At 36.9% G+C, this 18,750-nt stretch overlaps 1 protein-coding gene across 1 annotated transcript in view; it reads left to right on the top strand.

Moving 5' to 3' along the window:
* The window catches only part of LOC5568933, a 38,135-nt gene extending 19,894 nt beyond the window's left edge, over positions 1 to 18,241 (top strand). The window contains exons 2-5 of the mRNA XM_001658205.2: positions 11,066 to 11,146; positions 14,470 to 14,568; positions 17,229 to 17,290; positions 17,348 to 18,241. Coding sequence (XP_001658255.2) covers positions 11,066 to 11,146; positions 14,470 to 14,568; positions 17,229 to 17,290; positions 17,348 to 17,884 — 779 coding nt within the window. The 3' untranslated portion in view covers positions 17,885 to 18,241. The remainder of the gene's footprint in view (positions 1 to 11,065; positions 11,147 to 14,469; positions 14,569 to 17,228; positions 17,291 to 17,347) is intronic.
* The last annotated feature ends 509 nt before the right edge of the window (positions 18,242 to 18,750 follow it).

The following is an 18,750-nucleotide window of genomic DNA, read 5'->3' as shown; positions in this document are numbered from 1 at the left end:
ACAGTTTTAAATGATGCACCAAGAAAAGCCTATATTTTTAACCCGTATCTCTATCTACGGACGGGTTTTCATAAACGTGATTTTTTAAGTTTAGAACCAAAACAATTATATGCAGCGGGTATATCAGTTCAGTATGGATGTAGTTACATGCTAGATATTGAATTTTGAATAAAAGTTCTATATTTTTTTCAGAAAAAGCCTATACCGCAATAATAGGACAATCAAAATAGCTATTTGCCTATTATTGCGGTATCTGTAATCCTGTATGTAAAATTCGATATTTCAATAGTCATTTTGAATGTTATTGCTGGAAACATTAATTATATTATTAGGATACTATTTTGTGACATAATTTTGTGTCATTCATACATTTATTTAGTCAAACAAAAGACTTATGTTTATGTTTACCCTGTAGTTGCTCTTATTTACAAATATATTGCAAATCAACAAAATGTTTTACCAAAAAAAAAATCACGTAAACTGATTGAAAATGCAAACGAAACGTTGAAAAACTAAGATACAAGATGATCGGAAGGAAGCAATTTTTTAAAATTGCATTGGAATGGTGAAAGCCAGTGGAAAATGTTTTTTAAAGCACCAAAATTGTAGGTTATACTTAAGTCAACAAATTCATTTCTTGTATAGCGACTAGTGGTCTCAGATGGAAGAGCCTTGTCTGTTCACATTGACATTGTGCAGCTACGACGGAAGATGAGACAAAACCGGCAGAAAATCAATCGATTCTGTTGATTTGTTTTCGAAACGTGACATAGAGTATGTTAGTAGATATGTCCAAAGCCACACAAACTGACAGTACCGCGCAGTGTCATTAACAAGGAGGGAGCATACTTTCAATGCTCAAACATTGTGTGGCATTTAATGTATACCGTCAAACGGGGATTCTTTTGACATTATTTCCACATTCTCTAACTTTGAGGATTTGTAACTCTTTGAATTATGGATGGATGTTGATAATTTTTGCCTATATTTAAGTTGTATATGTACGTAACAAATGTGCAAAATATGAGGCAAATCCATCAAGATATAACAAAAATGCTTGAATAGCGAAAAAAGTGTGTCCTACAAGACAAAAAAGGGGCTACTTTGGACATTTTCACAATTTGCTAATAAAATGATTTTTCCTTATAGCTTTCAAACTGATTCAATAGATTGTCGTCCACTGTGATGTTATGGAACATTTTTCATTGATAAACTTAATGTAGAAAATTGCAAAGCTATAGAATCAATTACGCATACATAACAAATTTCAACGAAACATGCCATTAACTCAGTTTGCAGTATGAAACTTAAATTTTCAACTTCCTCTTAAATGGAACTATCAGTTACGATTGCTCGATTTTCAAGTTGACATAAACGAACGACGTAACTACTAGGTACTACGATGATAAATGAGTTATGTACAAAAACTCTTCTTTTTCTATTCTTACTGTTATATGAACGATATGTTGAAGGATCACATTAATATCGGTAACTAATTTAATACCTGTAAGTAATTTTCATTAAAAACGCAATCTATGAAGTAAAGTTTAGCAAGATCGTAAAGAAGTAAGTTTGCTTTTAGCTTCTTAGCAGTTTAGAGCTGGCTTAAGAGTAGTTTAATTTAAGCATTTGAAGGATACAACTGTGCTGTACTACAAATTCATGTAAAATATGACGAAAAACAGTTTTTTAGAGATTATGTTGTGAATTTGACATTGGTACGTATTGAAATATGTGTGTTTTATGTCTATTCACTTTTACAAACATTGATTTTATTTTTTTTATGTTGTAAAATACACAAACCAAAACATTATAATAAAATAAAAGTCGCAAAAATAAGACCTATGATCAATTATTTTAATAAAACAACAATTTAAAGCAAAACAAATCACAAGATTTTCATGAAACATGACGATTTGATAGTTTTGTGATGCTCCCAATAAGTTTCCACGACATGGGTAAAATTCAAACAATGTTTGTATAGCCAATGTTTTATACCTTGTGAATATTTATTCGGGCTTTTATGAAATGTTTTCTTGTTTATTCTGTTATTGTTGATGTTGTTCCAAGAAAAAATCGTGCCTAGTGGTAGAGCATATATTGGTTAATAAAAGTGCTGAAGACACAAAATTGCTCAGATTAATATTTACACTGTTAATAAATACATAAGAAGAGTGTCCAAAGTAGCCCCTGCAATCAAAAGTAGCCCCGTCCGACGGTACTGAATATTATAAAATCTATAATTTTTGGTATACCGCAATAATAGGACGGCACTACCGCAATAATAAGACAAAATACCGCAATAATAGGACAGAGGAAGAGCTTCAGATTTATGTTAAAAATGTATGTTTGATTCCAAAAATTACTTTTTTACTTTACTATACTCCAGAAAAAGGATAGTTTTAACACTTCACAGTGCAAAATACTATAATATTTAGGTTTTGGACACTGCAATACGATTTTAATTTCAACACCGTGTTTAAGTCCTCCATAATAGGACGGATACCCTATAGGTTGTGCCATAGCATCACGTTGTTACAGTGATTATTCACGTCATAGCTAAAAACATTTCACCAGAAATTTACCCTTCTTTCGTAAACAGGCCGTTCTTTCAAGTTTTCGTTGGATAAGCTAGTCACTAATATTTCCATATATAACAGCTTTTTTTAAAGGTATATATCCTGAAGGTATTCACTAAAGTGAATCCTGCTATAATTCTTGCTTGCTATAATTCTGCTATAACTTGTTAAATACTTATAAGCAATCGTACAATGAGCCTCTGTACGTGCCATATAATATTTTGTTCTCATGACTTTTACTGTGCGCCGTGTGTTGGTGCTGTCTCGCTCTCTCTCACGGGCAACTTGAAAACAGAGCGCACAGTAAAAGTCAAACGTTTTATAGCATGAATAGGCTCATTATATCTCCCCATTCTCTAACCAGAATAAGTGTCAAAATGTTATGCATTCAGGGTAATGGCGTTCGGGGTAGTGGCATTCGGGGTAGTTTCATAGAGTCATTCAGGGTAATGGCTCATTCTGGGTAGTGGCGTTCAGTTAAACTTTCGTTGGTTTAAGCTTAAGGCATCATTCAGTTGAATTTCAATAAGATAACCACAAAAATTACCGTCAAAACACCGTCGGCTGGTTTAAGCCGTATTAGACATTACAACCTTAGTTGCGCACAAAAATAAGTTGTGTTTAATTCAAGATAATGAAGAAATGATTATGTCAGAAAAGTGCTTAGCAGTTCCATAACAGACCTGACTGTTTAATACACGAAGATAAAAGAAGGGGAAATTTATGATTAAATTTATATTAGGATTAACTTCAATGAATGCCTTAAGGATATCCTGCTTTCAAAAATTGCATTGATTGCATTGACAATTTTCTTGCCTTCCCTGGGCACAGAGGCACATGTACAAAAGTGGTAAATTGGCAAAGAAAGCTCTCAGTCAATAAAAGGCTTATTTCATTGAAAGCCCATGCTCAAAGTTCATAACTAAAGGCTAAAGGGGTGGGTGGTTGTCCTCAAAATGTAACAGCCAATACAAAGAATGTAGAATTTCCACATAAACAGTGTGACAAGAGGGTGGGTGGATATCGAAAAACCCTCCAATCATGTAAGTGCCCAAGTAGCTCTGCACCCTACATGAATGTTCAATCTTTTATAACAGTATAATTAACATTTTTTCCGCAAAACAAGCTACTGCAAGTAGATGAAAAAACCGAATTCAGTACTACACCATTTAATTCCACTAGAGTTTGAATCCTTAGACAGATACGTGTATTTAAAGGCTTCATTAAACGCCTCGCTTATAACTTCAAAAATCGATACACAATAAAAACATTGTTTATTGCCTATGTTAGATCAAGACTTGAATATAGCAGCATAATTTGGTCACCTTTTTCAACAGTACACGAAGAAAGGATAAAGTCGGTGCAAAAACAATTAATAATACTACGTTTTCGAGAGTAAAGACCTTATTTCTTTCCACTTACTTATTTTCCTTGACGGAGAACCGCGAATAACTAATAAAAATGGCCTATTTTAATATTTCAATAATATTTTTTGCATTAAACTCGATATAATTCGAAAATGGCTACTTCTAGAGAAATTATCCATATAATCATTATGGTTCAGAATCATTACAAGATTCTTATTGTTTCATCAGAACGTATTAATTTTGTTCAAAATCGGTCAAAAGTTGTTCTTAGAAAAAAAAAATTATTAAAATTTCTCCATCATGAAACTTTGTCCTAAACATCTGTTTACCATCAAGATTCTATGGTAAAAATTTAAAAACTATTGAAAATGGGGTTATCGTGTAATTTGAAATTTAAATTTGATGTTTGATTTTTTTTTATGAAAATAAATAAAATATTTTTTCAGTTTATATTTTTTTTCTTATAGTTCAAACGGTTCACTACAACTTCTTTATACATTATGCACTAACATCAACTAACTTCGAAAGAATTTTTAAAATGAGTTGCATGCAAAAAATTTTAGGCCATTTCCAAAAGTTATTCTTGAGTCAAAATGATCAATTTTTCTATGGAAAACACTTATTGTATCATACTTCTAATATATGTAAAGTTTAATCCAAATCGAAGACTATCGAGCACGATTTTTTTTTCGACTCGTTCTGGATGGAATTCGTCTCTACAAACATGATTGACGACAATAAATCCCATCCCATTACCCCGAACGCTATTATCCCGAATGAATCACTACCCCGAATAGTATGAGGTACAGTGCAGTATCTTGTTTTGCGGGCAAAAATGCGTCTCTAATGAAAACTGGAAATTAATGGCGCGTAAAATTCGTCGGTAAAATGTTCATCATATATCTGCCCTTCTTTTATATGTCTGCTATTCTTTCGAACAAGATATTTGTTGGCAACTATCTTCTTCTCATTTTTTTTTCTGAGAATGCCTGTGTATCAGCTCAGTGGGCACTTCCACAGTTCGAGGGTTCATTCACAAATTTCATAACGCCAAAAATTGCAATTTTTGACACCTACTCACCCCCTCGTGTCATTTTTGTATGGAAATTCTACATATTGTGTATGGGCTGTAACATTTTGAGGACAACCAGCCACAACATTGTTTGCCCCCTTCAGCGTTACGAAATTTTTGAATGGGCGAAATTTTTGAATGAGAAATTTACCATTCTTGTACATGTGCCTCTATGCCCAGGGACGTCAAGGAAATGTTCAATGCATAAGATCCGCTACAGGAGAAATTCGATCCCATAACCTTCAATATAGTCTTGCTGAACAGCTGCATGATCACCGGTATTTGGACTTCTTGGTGGTGTTCATATTTTAATTTTGTTTTTAAACAAATTATTTTAAACAAATATTATCCTTTCTTATGAATATGTATAGGTTGTGCCATAGCATCACGTTGTTACAGTGATTATTCGCGTCATAGCTAAAAACATTTCACCAGAAATTTACCCTTCTTTCTTGAACAGGCCGTTCTTTCAAGTTTTCGTTGGATAATCTAGTCACTAATATTTCCATATATAACAGCTTTTTTTGAAGATATATATCCTGAAGGCATTCACTAAAGTGAATCCTGCTATAATTCTTGCTTGCTTAAATTCTGCTACAACTTGTTAAACACTCATAAGCAATCGTACAATTATATCTCCCCACTCTCTAACCAGAATAAGTGTCAAAATGTTATGCATTCGGGGTAATGGCGTCCGGGGTAGTGGCATTCGGGGTAATGGCTCATTCCGGGTAGTGGCGTTCGGGGTAATGACCTTTTTGGGGTAATGGCTTTCGGGGTAGTGACCCATTCGGAGTAGTGGCGTTCGGGGTAAAGGGATGGAGCAACTCTGATATTATAGTACTAAATTCTTTGTAATGGAATGATTATCAATCTAGTGCTCATTAGAAATGTGTTCTATTTCTCGATCTCTCCCTGTCTCGATGGTCCCTTCGATCCCAGACAACCAGAAATCGCATGAAAGTTCACGTTATAACTCGTTTATTCATACTAATTACATCAAACCCGCAAAACACCGTGGATAAACTCGTCAAATTGATGAGTTTCCTCGTATAAAATACGTGATATCTTCTTCTACTTTTTTGGCTTTACGTCCTCACTGGGACAGAGCCTGCTTATCAGCTTAGTGTTAATAAATCTTCGAGCTGTTTAGTAGAATACCTATAAGTAGATGAAAAAACCGAATTTAGTACTATACCATTTAATTCCACTAGAGTTTGTATCCTTTGACAGATACGCGTATTTCGACCTCAACTGTAAGGCCGTCTTCAGTGTCGTGTACTAGACTAGTACACGACACTGAAGACGGCCTTACAGTTGAGGTCGAAATACGCGTATCTGTCAAAGGATACAAACTCTAGTGGAATTAAATGGTATAGTACTAAATTCGGTTTTTTCAGCTTAGTGTTCTTATGAGCACTTCCACACTTAATAATTGAAAGCTTTCTTTGCCAAAGTTACCATTTTCGCTTTCGTATATCGCGGGGCAGGTATGATAGTACTCTATGCCCAGGGAAGTCAAGGAAACTTCCATTACGAAAAATATCCTGGACCGACCGAGAATCGAACCCGGACACCTTAAGCATAGCCGCGAACTCTAACCACTCGGCTAAGGAAGGCCCCCATAATAAGTGATATGTTTGATCCAAATGTTCCAAATGGCAATTTTTCATGCAGCACTGCTTTTTCCTCAAAAACTAATGCCGACAGCGAAATCGCTTCGTCTGACAAAAAGTGACCTCAGATAATGTGAGTCAGTAGTTTTTGCCTTTTACTGGTGACGCATCCACGGTTATCCAATTTGGAACCTAGACAAATTATTGGAATGACGCTTTCCACAATGATGAAGCGCAAAATCCATTAAGACTACATGCACCTGCATCATCAGTTTCTACATATATGGCACAGATACTAGCTTGTCTTCGAGGTTTTCGACCACACAGTGACCTTCGATTTCTAATATCATAATTCTCACCAGAGACCAATGATCTGTGAAGTAATCAACAGAAACGACAAAATTAAAGCTTTTGTCTTGGACGAAGGCCGTTGGATTTTTTGTTTGTTTCCGTGAGTGACTGATCTAAATTGAGCCACCGTTGCAATCGAATTGAAACGATTCGTTCTGCACTTGTTTGATTTACTGTCCATAAGAAACTCGTTTTAGTGGTGGGTTTATGTGAATAGTTTTTTTTTACATAACAGTTATAAAAAACATCTTTGCTTCCGACTAAGGTTGAGGAACGAGTTCACGAGTACCGGCATTATTAGAGCGATGAGGAAGTCTTTGAATCAAGTTTTACTACATACATATGCTGCAAGGGGTGTCTGGAAGCTGCGTTTTTATGAACCGGTTGAAAGCACTCTGAATGTATACATAAAATGTGAGAGGAGACCTTGAATATTGGTACATACATAAGGGGCATACTCAGCATAGTCTCCATTTGAGCGACAAGCAACAAGCAATCAAAGGATTTAAACGAAGCACTGAACCGCAAGCGAGGAACCTTCTGGTGGAGCGTTGATGCAGTGGAATAATAACTTAGTGCAAACGAAGGTCATGTCATGCCACGAGATCATTGGCCTAAATTTCGATCATGTGCCTCCAACGAAAGGAAATTTTGTTTCGCATTTTCCTTTCGTTGCTAGAGTCTAGCAACTGTAAAGTTAATCTTTCTTCAGTTTTTACTCAAAGGGCTTTTAATCGACACTGAATGTCAGCTGTTTATTGATCGTCAATCCAATGGCTTCGAATATCTACAAGGTTAACTAAAAACCAAAAAAGAACCGTAAAGATGAATTGCATCGGAATATAAATTTCAATGCCTAATTTGTTACAAGAGGTATGAAAATGTGTTCTGTGTGGAAACTTCCATGTCAAACTCAAAACATAAATCGCCATGAAATCAATCGCTCTCCAGTATGTTCATGAACAGCGGAAGAAATCAACACTGTATCATACAAAGTGAAAACAAATTAATTCGCAAAGTGTGCGATATCAATAGCGGCGAAACTAACCGTTGGAAGCAGAAAGCCGCGCAAACTCCATTCGGCGAACGGACAACTAGGCAATAGGTGGCGCAGAGTAACTAAGTGGCAACGGGCGTTCGATGCATATCTGCTTGAAATTCAATCCAGCACGTCCTTGTTTCGGTTTTCCACTTGGGTGCAAACCGGAAATTTGGTGCAATTTGAAAGTGCAATTTACATTTCGGGCTAATGACATCTGATCGGTAGAAACAGCATCAATGCCTACCATCTCGTTGATGTCGTCTGAAGGGTAACGAACATAAGAAAGTAGATTTCATAAATTCAAAGGCAATTCGATGTCAAAGAAGTAAAAGGTATATTAATCTATTGAACTTCATAATATATTTTAGTCCACTCAAACAGAGCCAGTACTTGGAATAATCCTGGAAAGTACTTGCTGTGTTTGAGTAGACTAGAATATATTATGAAGCTCAATAAATTAATAATATATTTAGAGGAAAAAAAATAATGGCTTGTGAATGTTTAAAGTGTTTGGTCCACTGAAAAGCAGTCTCTGTCTTGATAGAGATTCAATACACCTTTTTGAATCAATCTTTTGAACTTCATAATATATATAGTGAAAAAAAAACGGATAGCCCGGGAATGTTCAAATTTTTTAAAAAAATATTATCCAATCACTCGTCTAATGTTCACATACTCACCATGTTAATAAGAGCAGTTTTCTCTCAATGTGGTTATGTATTTCAAAACACAAATCAATAACCAATTGCACAGTTTATCAAAAAATAACACTTTTGCGTGTCTCAAGGATCAAATTATGTATCTCTAGTAATTTTTTGGGTTATTGAATCTGATGCCGTTCTCAGAAATGTTCCAGCACGTTTATCCAGAATTGTACCAGGATTCTCATCAGAAACCTTCCAGTATTGCCACCGGAAACTGTCCAGAATTTCAATCAGTAAACTTCTGGGGTTTCTATCAGAATCCTTCCAGGGATTTCATCAGAAACCTTTCAGGGAACTTATCAGAAACTTTTAAGTGATTTCATTAGTAACTGTGTGGGATCTTTATCACAATCTATCCAGAAATCTAATCAGCTTTCTTTGGGTTTCTCGCCAGAATCCTTTCATGATACCCACAAGAACCCTTCCAGAATAACAGGAATTTCAAAAATAAAGCATTGATGTTCCGAAATCAGAAACTATGAAACTTTGTTACAAAACCTGAGTTCCGGCATAATGTTTGACCGTATCCTAAATACCGTAATTTCGGGTGAGATTGATCATTTTTCACGGTATTTTAATGTTGAGAATGCCAACCAACGCTTGCATAATCTGGATATCGCCCTAAAAGCCATTGGGAACCACGTATGTAGCTCGTTTTTTTTCTGAGCAAATGAAAGAATAAGCTTCCAAAACAACTTCACGGGCAATTAGATTATGATCATTTCTTCCCCATACCGATGTTAAAAACGTGTAAATCCATGCAAATGCTCAGAAACAACGAGCTACACACATGGTTACCAATGGCTTTTAGGGCGAGATCATAAGTTATGCGAGAACTGATTGCAGGAAAATAAGTACAAAGGTGAGCCTCATTGGCTCATGTATCGGAATTTTCTAATAAATGTTATTGTTGTGCTAAGAAATATCTCTAAAATAACAAAAGTCTTCTTCTTTCTGGCGTTACGTCCCCACTGGGACAGAGCCTGCTTCTCAGCTTAGTGTTCAATGAGCACTTCCACAGTTATTAACTGAGAGTTTACTATGCCAATGACCATTTTTGCATGTGTATATCGTGTGGCAGGTACGAAGATACTCTATGCCCTGGGAAGTCGAGAAAATTTCCAACCCGAAAAGATCCTCGACCGGTGGGATTCGAACCCACGACCCTCAGCATGGTCGCATTTTAAGTGCAATTGTGAAGTATTACCATCATATACAAATAGCGGTTTATGAGCGGATTTGAGCAGGCATTCAGTGCCTATCAAAAGGTGTGTTAAAATCATCAACTACATTTCCGAATACATCAAAGAAAAAAGTATTCGTCAACAAAAATTCCCCAAACATTTAAAAATGCGAAAAGCTCTAATTGAAACTTTGTAGCCGAAAAAAAACGTGAAAAACAGCATATGTTGGAAAAATACAAGGTACAATTTGAGATTTGCCATTCTCTAGAAGCCGCAATGTTGCGAAACATGCTTTTCGCTTTCTTTCAGAAGTTACTGTTCCTCACAACTTAATTCAACAATTCGACAATTTTGATTTTTTTTTTCGACCTTCTCATATTAGTTAGGGGTCCAGATAGCCGTAGTGGTAAATGCGCAGCTATTCAGCAAGACCAAGCTGAGGGTTGTGGGTTCGAATCCCACCGGTCGAGGACCTTTTCGGGTTGGAAATGTTCTCGACTTCCCAGGGCATAAAAGTATAATCGTACCTGGCACACGATATACGCATGCAAAAAATGGTCATTGACATAGTAAGCTCTCAGTTAATAACTGTGGAGGTGCTCATAAGAAGACTGAGAAGCAGGCTCTGTCCCAGTGGAGACGTAAAGCCAGGAAGAAGAAGAAGATATTAGTTTTCGCTTTTAAAAAATTAGCCTTCCGAACTTTTCCGCATTTCGCTAATTGATTATGTGTGGAAACATATAATTGGTACAAATGCTTCCGTTCTTTTGAGCAAAAGAAAAACAAATTGCTTTTATTCACAAGGACAACTAGTCATCTGGAGACAAACACTTTCAATGAAATTACTTCGCCGATTCCATGGTAATAACACAATAAGGAAACGACGCGACATGTCACGTACTTACATTGATGTATCAAAATTGTGTTTGAATCAAATATCAAAGATATATTGAATTATTAGAATTCCTCAACATAAGTCATTTGCTAGTAATATTCGTTGCCGTAAAAAACGATATAAACAGCAGTTTTCGTCCCAGAAAGGGTGCAATACCAGACAACCTGTCGAAATCGATCCTCTTTTACACTATTTTAAGTACAGTGCATCGCTATACGACAGAGAATAATTAGATTTTGTTTCCATTTCTTACAGATACTACCGCGCTTATCATACCCGAGGAGCTGCCTTCTATTCTTTCTCTAGTCTACTCTAATATTCCACCAATCAAAAAAGGTAAGACTTCCCATCAATCAAACAGTACATTGAAGAAAACTGGAAAATCCAACAAACGTACCACAATTCGTCTCCTTAATGTTACAACTAGATAACTCGAAATTTGAAATGTTTGACTCCAATATGTCAAAACATTATTCTTAATTAGATCTGAAAAATATCCACGACTCATAAGCTTGCGATTCAAAAAATTTGATTTTCGGGTTATCTTGTTGTAGCATTAAGAGAACGAATTGCAATTGCAGTTAAGGTGATTATAGAACGAAGCCACACCTCAAATTTTGAAGAGCACAAGACGAAAGAACCGAAAAGCGCTCCGCGTTGAAAATTTATCCCATTGGTCACCTCCAGCAAGCAAGCAATTTGATTGGTTTTTCAACGCGAACTGGTGACAGATTCTCCAGTCTTGTGCTCTTGAAAATTCAAAGTTTGGCTTCGTTTTATAATCACCTTAAAGAAAAGTCACCGACCCAAACATCTTATATCGACCGACACTGCAGTGCATCGCCAAGCTACCGCCATCTATTATGTAAATCAATCAATCGATCATAATGGTTTACCGCCACAAAACTGTGCCAGCAGTAATTAGCTTATAATCTAATTGCGTCCAATATTTACATCTGCATATTTTTCCAGTGCACAGTGCCGGCACACCTCCGAAAATATATGCGATCAAACATCAATAAATGATGATCAATCATCGGTTTAGCTTCGGGAAAGGGGTTTTATTCGCATGAATGAACTGTACAGAAAGGCTAGTATTGTACTTGGAAATACAATTTCGACATAGTGACTTAGATCTTCGAGTCATGCTATCTAAATATATGTGTCTAATAATAATTATCATATATATCAGGTTTCGCAAATGTAATTTCATTAACTTAAGTTGAGTTATTCAGAAATGGAAGGGCACCCATTACAAAAACATTATACCGAAGTACAACGTGTAGAGCCTCACCCAATTATGAGAAAGGTCATATCTCCTCTAGCAGATTTATTCAATTATAGTTTTTGCTTCTCACATGGAGACAAACTTGACTGATTGGATGGAAGCTGAATGCGCAAGCGATTTCGGTCCCAAATGGAGTTGAGGTTGAGAGTGAGTTGAAAACGAGAAAAAAAAAAACTTGCAAATGTTTACGTTCAATTCAATTGGTCCATCAGCACCGATCAAACGAGATCAATGGTACGACGACGGTGCGGCAACGCAATGTACCCCTTGCAATTTGGCACAAGTTGACGTGCAAAGTGGCAGTCAGCGAGAGAATCAATTTCAAATTGCGTGACAAATATGAACTCAATGACATCTGAGTTATTTTGTACCCTTGCACATTGGTATAAACAAATTCCTTAAACAATCCTTTCTCATGCCAAAACCCTTAGTGTTTTCTTGAAAAAATGTAGAGGAAAACTCGGCTTCTATAAAGCAAGAAACATTTCTCTTCTATCCTCAAATTGACCTGCATCTGTACGCACCCAGCAACGTTATTATTTGTTATAATAATGAATGTTGGCGCCACGATAATTTACAAAAAATATAAATCAGTCCATTTTGGTGCCAGAGCTTTCACTATATACGCCAAAGTAGTGTTGAAATTGCAAGTGTAACCACCCCCACTCCTCCCACCCACTCCAAATCAAAACATCGTTTTAACTCAGTTTTGATCACTTCACTGCACAGAAGTTACAGTATTGGCGCCAAAATAATTTACAAAAATCATAAATTAGTCCATTTTGGTGCCAGAATTCACAATATTGACGCCAAAATGGTTTACAAAAATCATAAATCAGTCTATTTTGGTGCCACAAGTTACACTATCGGCGCCAAAATTATTTACAAAAAATATTAATCAGTCCATTTTGCTGCTAGAGCTTTCACTATGTACGCCGACGTACTAATTCACTCCAATATATGTTTTTTTTTATCCAAATTAGCATGGACTTAGACTAATGTTTTTTAAATGGTATACAAAGTGGCATATATATATATATATATATATATATATATAATCTACAGATTTGGAAGCATTTGTTACTTAGGGGCCGTCCATTGAATACGTAAGGGGTTAGGAGGGGAGGGAAGTCTGAGATTTCTTACGCGCCATTGCAATTTAATTGTTATAAACAAATCGTATCATGGGGGGAGGGGGGTTGAAAATACCCAAAAATTGTCTTAGGTATTTAATGGACAGCCCCTTACAGAAAATGTTTTTAGTTACTCACTGCTAAAAGTTGTACACTTCAGAGGAGAATGCAGGCCATTTTGATGTGGGATTGCTTAAATGATTACCTTTTCAAAGAAAACTTTCATTACACTGAGAAAGTAATCATTGAACACAAAGCAGAAAACAGTAAATCAACCATGGTTATAAGATGCATCTTATCAAATTGATACGTATGATTAGTCGACATCAAGTGATATAAATTCAAATTTTTCCACCTGGATGCATCGTTAATAAAACAGCATACAATTTCCGCTTTGACTACTCTAATGTCTTCCTCTTTACCTGTCGCTAATCGGGACAACCCACAGCTTACTTGCATACTTCGCAAAACGCTATGATGTCACACCGAGATTGCAGGCTACATCTTTCCGTGCTGTTGTAACCAGAGCCATCAATTATCTCATCGATCGCTTCCTCCTCCTTCTCCCGTTTTGGTTTGCCTTAAACCGGTCACCGTTGAATGGCCGCTGCTATAATATCGAACGGACGACAAATATCGCAAGCAGGTATGTAGGTAGACAAAACGGAGGCCTTCATCGTCGTGATCGTCCAAAGAAATCGAAAGTGACCCCCATCGGAGTGGAGCACCAGCGCACGCTCTCGAACGCCCAGCCCGCTAGGGTGGCCCATAATGAGCAATATACAAAAATCTTGAGTTACACCTCCCAAATTTGTTAAATTGGACTCCCAGAAGCGACTCTGAAAATTTGAGCAGAAATCCGTCAACTAAGCGAGCTTGAAGTTTGTATGGAAACAATTTTCACAGTAGCTTCTGGGGTCCAAATTAAGAGATTGGGGGGTGTACCTTAATGTTTTTTTACAGATCGATTTTTCTCATATAAAAATGGGCCACCTAATTGCCCAGTTTTGCGATGAATGGCGCGGCACGAACGGATGGGAGCTATGAGTTTCCGTTTATAGAGGAGGAGCTTCATTCGGCAGACACGCGCGCATTGCCACCGGTTCTTATTAGGCTTACAATCTGTGTGTTAGTCTATATTTTTGTTTTTTTTTCGTATTATTTTAACTCCTTGCATTAGAGTTGCTAGTAATCATTAGTTTCTGATGTTTTGTTTTTGATTTTTCTTTCGCTTCCAGGAACGGACTCTCGGCTTGGTTTTGGCTTCCGACTGGGTGAGCATGCCGACTTCCAGGTGCAATTCGAAATCGGTCCACAGCAAAGAACTAGACCAATAGGTAAGGTATTGGGAGTGGGCAAATGAATACTATCAACAGCATTACAATAAGTTAATGAAAACTGATTAGTACTATACCACTTAAGTGCACTAGAGTGTGTATCCTTTGGCAGACTCGCGTATTTCGATCTCAACCGTAAGGCCGTCTTCATGGCCGTGTACTAGACTTGACTTGTCTTGTACACGACACTGAAGACGGCCTTACACTCTATCAAAGGATGCAAACTTTAGTGGAATTAAATAGTTTCGGTTTTCATTTAATTATAGGTATTCAGCTAAACAGCCCGAAGACTTACTTATTAGCTTTAAAATGGTCGAACGAAGTTATTGTATGTTTAATATTTTATATTTTTTTTATATTCGTTCAACTACAGAATATCACCTTTTTTATGTGTATTGGTATTTATGTGCACCTTTTTTTGATTTTTACAAGGGGGAAATCTGCAAACAGATCCCCTGAGAAGGTAACTCAAGTAATGCGGGGATGGCGCACCAACGACGACCCGCTAAAACCCGCCTATGCACTGTGCTTGAGCAATTCTTTTAGAATTGCTCAAGTGGTGAACAGTGCATCGACATTACCCTTGGCCTCAGACCCTTATCTCCCCGGAACCACCTTACGGTATTTCTTCGAGAAGGGGACTGTGCATATAGCACAACACGTGTAGCAGAAGAAGCAGGCAAACTGCTTCTCCTAGCCGACTTAAACAATGTTACAAGGGACCAGCCTCGGCAGGGCTAATCCTCTGCAGCCAACTCGCCTTTTGCTACTGTTAAGCACATTATTCTGTACGTGCTTTCCAACCGCTTTAGGTTTGTGCTCGTTCTAAGCGCTTTTGACCAGATTGGTCCTCCATACCTTAGTATGGATAGCGCCACGCTTGCCAGTAGCTTGCGTTTGCTGGCAATTACAGCAGAGTTGTTAGACATCATCCTCGAAAGCGCCGATATAGCCGTAGATGCCCTTTTACAAGCCCTTGCCATCGATCATTACCCCAAGATGCCTAGGGGATCGCATGGACTCTATGATGCAATCACCTACCGAAATAAGCGTCCGTTGCTCGGACTTGCGGTGACAATTTTTTTTGCGGTTACAATTTTTTCACGAACAATGTTCTCAAATGGTGGAACACTGCTCGAGAATTTTTTTTTCAAGCACCTCGTTAAAAATTGCATTAAAAAGTTTTGTTTACCACCAGAAATTCAATTATAGAAATCCAGTCTCAGTTTTTCTAGTATTTTGTATTCAAAATATAAAAAAGCCATGACAAAAAAAATTTCAATTTCTCATATAAAGCACGATAAATTCAATATTTTTCAAATTGTGAAATAGTAGGAAAACTGCTAAATAATAATTTGTTCCCAAGAATTATCAACATTAAAAAAAAATGTTTGAATAAAAATCATTCTGTGAGTTCTTAGTAAAAATTCTGGTATATTTTCATCCTAATAATTGAAAAGAATAGTGAAGAAGTATAGAGAAATGTATAGTAATAAAAACAAAATAGCATTTTTTTATTTATCATGATACAAAAAGTTCCGAAAAGTTATTCTTAGTTTTATTGAACCATTCTTCGGATATTTTGACAATATTATAGGATGAAATTACGATGCAATTGCTAGGCTAAATTTGTTGAAAACATTCTGTTTAAATTCAGGACCATTCAAAAGATATAGGTAACAATTCCGGCAGATTTTTTGACTAATATATCTTCTATTTCGTGCTTAGTATAACACAGTGACATAAAAAGCCATATTCTTTCATCTGTCCAAATTTATCCAAAAAGTCCATCTCGTTATTCTTGTAGTTGAAAGTATTTACAGGTCATTACATTCATATGTCCTTAAAGAAATGAGTCACTTTCTTGTCTGTTCTACAATTTCTCGAAATTAGCAATGATCGATCTCAGCGTTTTATTTTTCATAGTCATTATTATAGCGAATATTTAATAGTTAAATCGCTTTAGGCTTCTATTACAGTCTCCTACAAGATTCACTTTTCGGTGGCAAATGCAATGCTTCACAACGCCTACTTCCTACTTGTAAATTTCGCGAAAATGAAGCTGGAATTAGATTGTTTATACCACTGTTACAGAATAGGTATTCCTTATTATGGCAATGTAAAAACCACATTAAACTAAGATTGTCGCCACTCATTTCTACTCAGTGAATCTACTAGTCATTTTCCTCAGAGTAATATTCAGATCAATATATCATCTTATATTCTGAATCTATGTTTTAAATTGAACTAGAAAAAAAAAACAAATTTTCAACATTATTTATGCCCTGAAACTAGTTTTAGGCGGGATCAAATTTTTAAATAAAAATTAATATTATTATCAAAGGGGCCCAGATAGCCGTAGCGGTAAACGCGCAGCTATTCAGCAAAGCAAAGCAGAGGGTCGTGGGTTCGAATCCCACCGGTCGAGGATCTTTTCGGGTTGGAAATTTTCTCGACTTCCCAGGGCATAGAGTATCTTCGTACCTGCCACACGATATACGCATGCAAAAATGGTCATTGGCATAGTAAGCTCTCAGTTAATAACTGTGGAAGTGCTCATAGGAACACTAAGCTGAGAAGCAGGCTCTGTCCCAGTGGGGACGAAACGCCAGAAGGAATTATTATCAAATTACGATAACTAATTGTCAATTATTTCTCAGGTTCAGCATCCACGAGCAATAAACGTGACGTAGATTCGGATGAATACCAGCAGTATATTAGGGTAGTATACCTCCAATAAAACTCAAAGAATGGCACTCCATGTTTATTCCACTTTCAGAAAAAGCAATTCCCATTGAGCTCCAACCCAGCCGGAAAATCATGGCTGGAAGTATGGTCCAAGGAAACCCGGAAGAAGCAACAGTTCAACAAGGACAAACACCGCGATGCCGTGGGGGCCGCATCCACTAATAGTATGCCGCTTTCGCCCACGATATCCGAATCGGCCTACAACCAACTGCAGCAGTTGTACGGTATGAACCGACCCAACAAGGAGGAAGCCATCGGAACAATTCCGGCAGCGGAGTTGGACGCCAGGTTAAAGCAACTGGAAACGCTACGAGCGGAAGTTAACCCATTCAAACCGATGCCAGCCGAAACGGCGGATAGCGAGGCCAACGAAGTCGATGCCAGAAAACCCTTGGCCGATGTACCCTTCAAGCCGATGCCCGTGGCGACTGCTGGCGGAACGAAGAAACCCCTCGAAAGTGGTCCTGAACCAAGGAAAAATCTGCGAAGGCGGAAAAACCCCAGCGGTAACGGGCCACGAGTGAAGGACAAGATTTCGGCCGATTTGGCGGACGTTTCGCTGGATTGAAACACTGGTGGAAGTGTGGGTTCAATAAAAATGAAACGCAATACTGTTTTAACCTGAATGAATGGATTGAGAGAGAGTGTAATGCGAATGTGAAGTGGGTGAATGAGGTTTTCTATTCTTTTTTTTTTTTAATTTCGAGGTACCTATGGCAAAATAGTCGGCACTGGCAACCTAAGGATTGGAGTACTTCTGTAAATAATAGTGGTGTTTAGGATGTGATATCGAACTATTTATGCTGCAATGGAAAACAAGCGAATGGAAGTTTAACTATTTATTCGAAGTAAGGTGAAACAAACAATAAAGAATAAGGTGCAATTGGAAACCAAATCGGAAAATATACGAAGCAATTGTTATAAATGATTGGTTTGGGAAGTAGAAAAGGAAGAATACCCGTTATATGTAATTATTCAGGTGGTTCTAAAAATCGATCGTAAATCAGATTCTGTTTGACCTCAAAAAAAGTAATCTCATTTAGATTCAAGTTGAGACTCCACAAGTCCTTCGAATATTTGAATGGCAACTACTATGGGAAACCCATGTCATTAATTGAATCGATCATATTACTTATTGAAATCAACAAAAAAATGATAATTTTTGAAAAAAAATTACATTACAATTATGCATTTTTTAAAGATTATTTCTAGGGGATTTCCTGTCTAAACTTGGACGTGTTCTTGACGAATTATGGTCAAAACGCATAAAGTGATTCCTGGAGAATCCTCAAATCATATCCACAATAATTCCGGGTGTCAATAAATCGCTGAACAATCTCAGGAGAAATTAACTGTGTTTCTAGAAACAATTTTAGAAAGAATTTCTGGAGTAGCTTGTAGAGACATTGTAGGAAGAAATATCCTGTAGAATTC

This window comes from Aedes aegypti, chromosome 2 (genome assembly GCF_002204515.2).
Source record: "Aedes aegypti strain LVP_AGWG chromosome 2, AaegL5.0 Primary Assembly, whole genome shotgun sequence".
NCBI lineage: Eukaryota > Metazoa > Arthropoda > Insecta > Diptera > Culicidae > Aedes > Aedes aegypti.
Note: the sequence above shows the minus strand (reverse complement) of the source record. Positions and strands in the feature narration are given on the sequence as shown.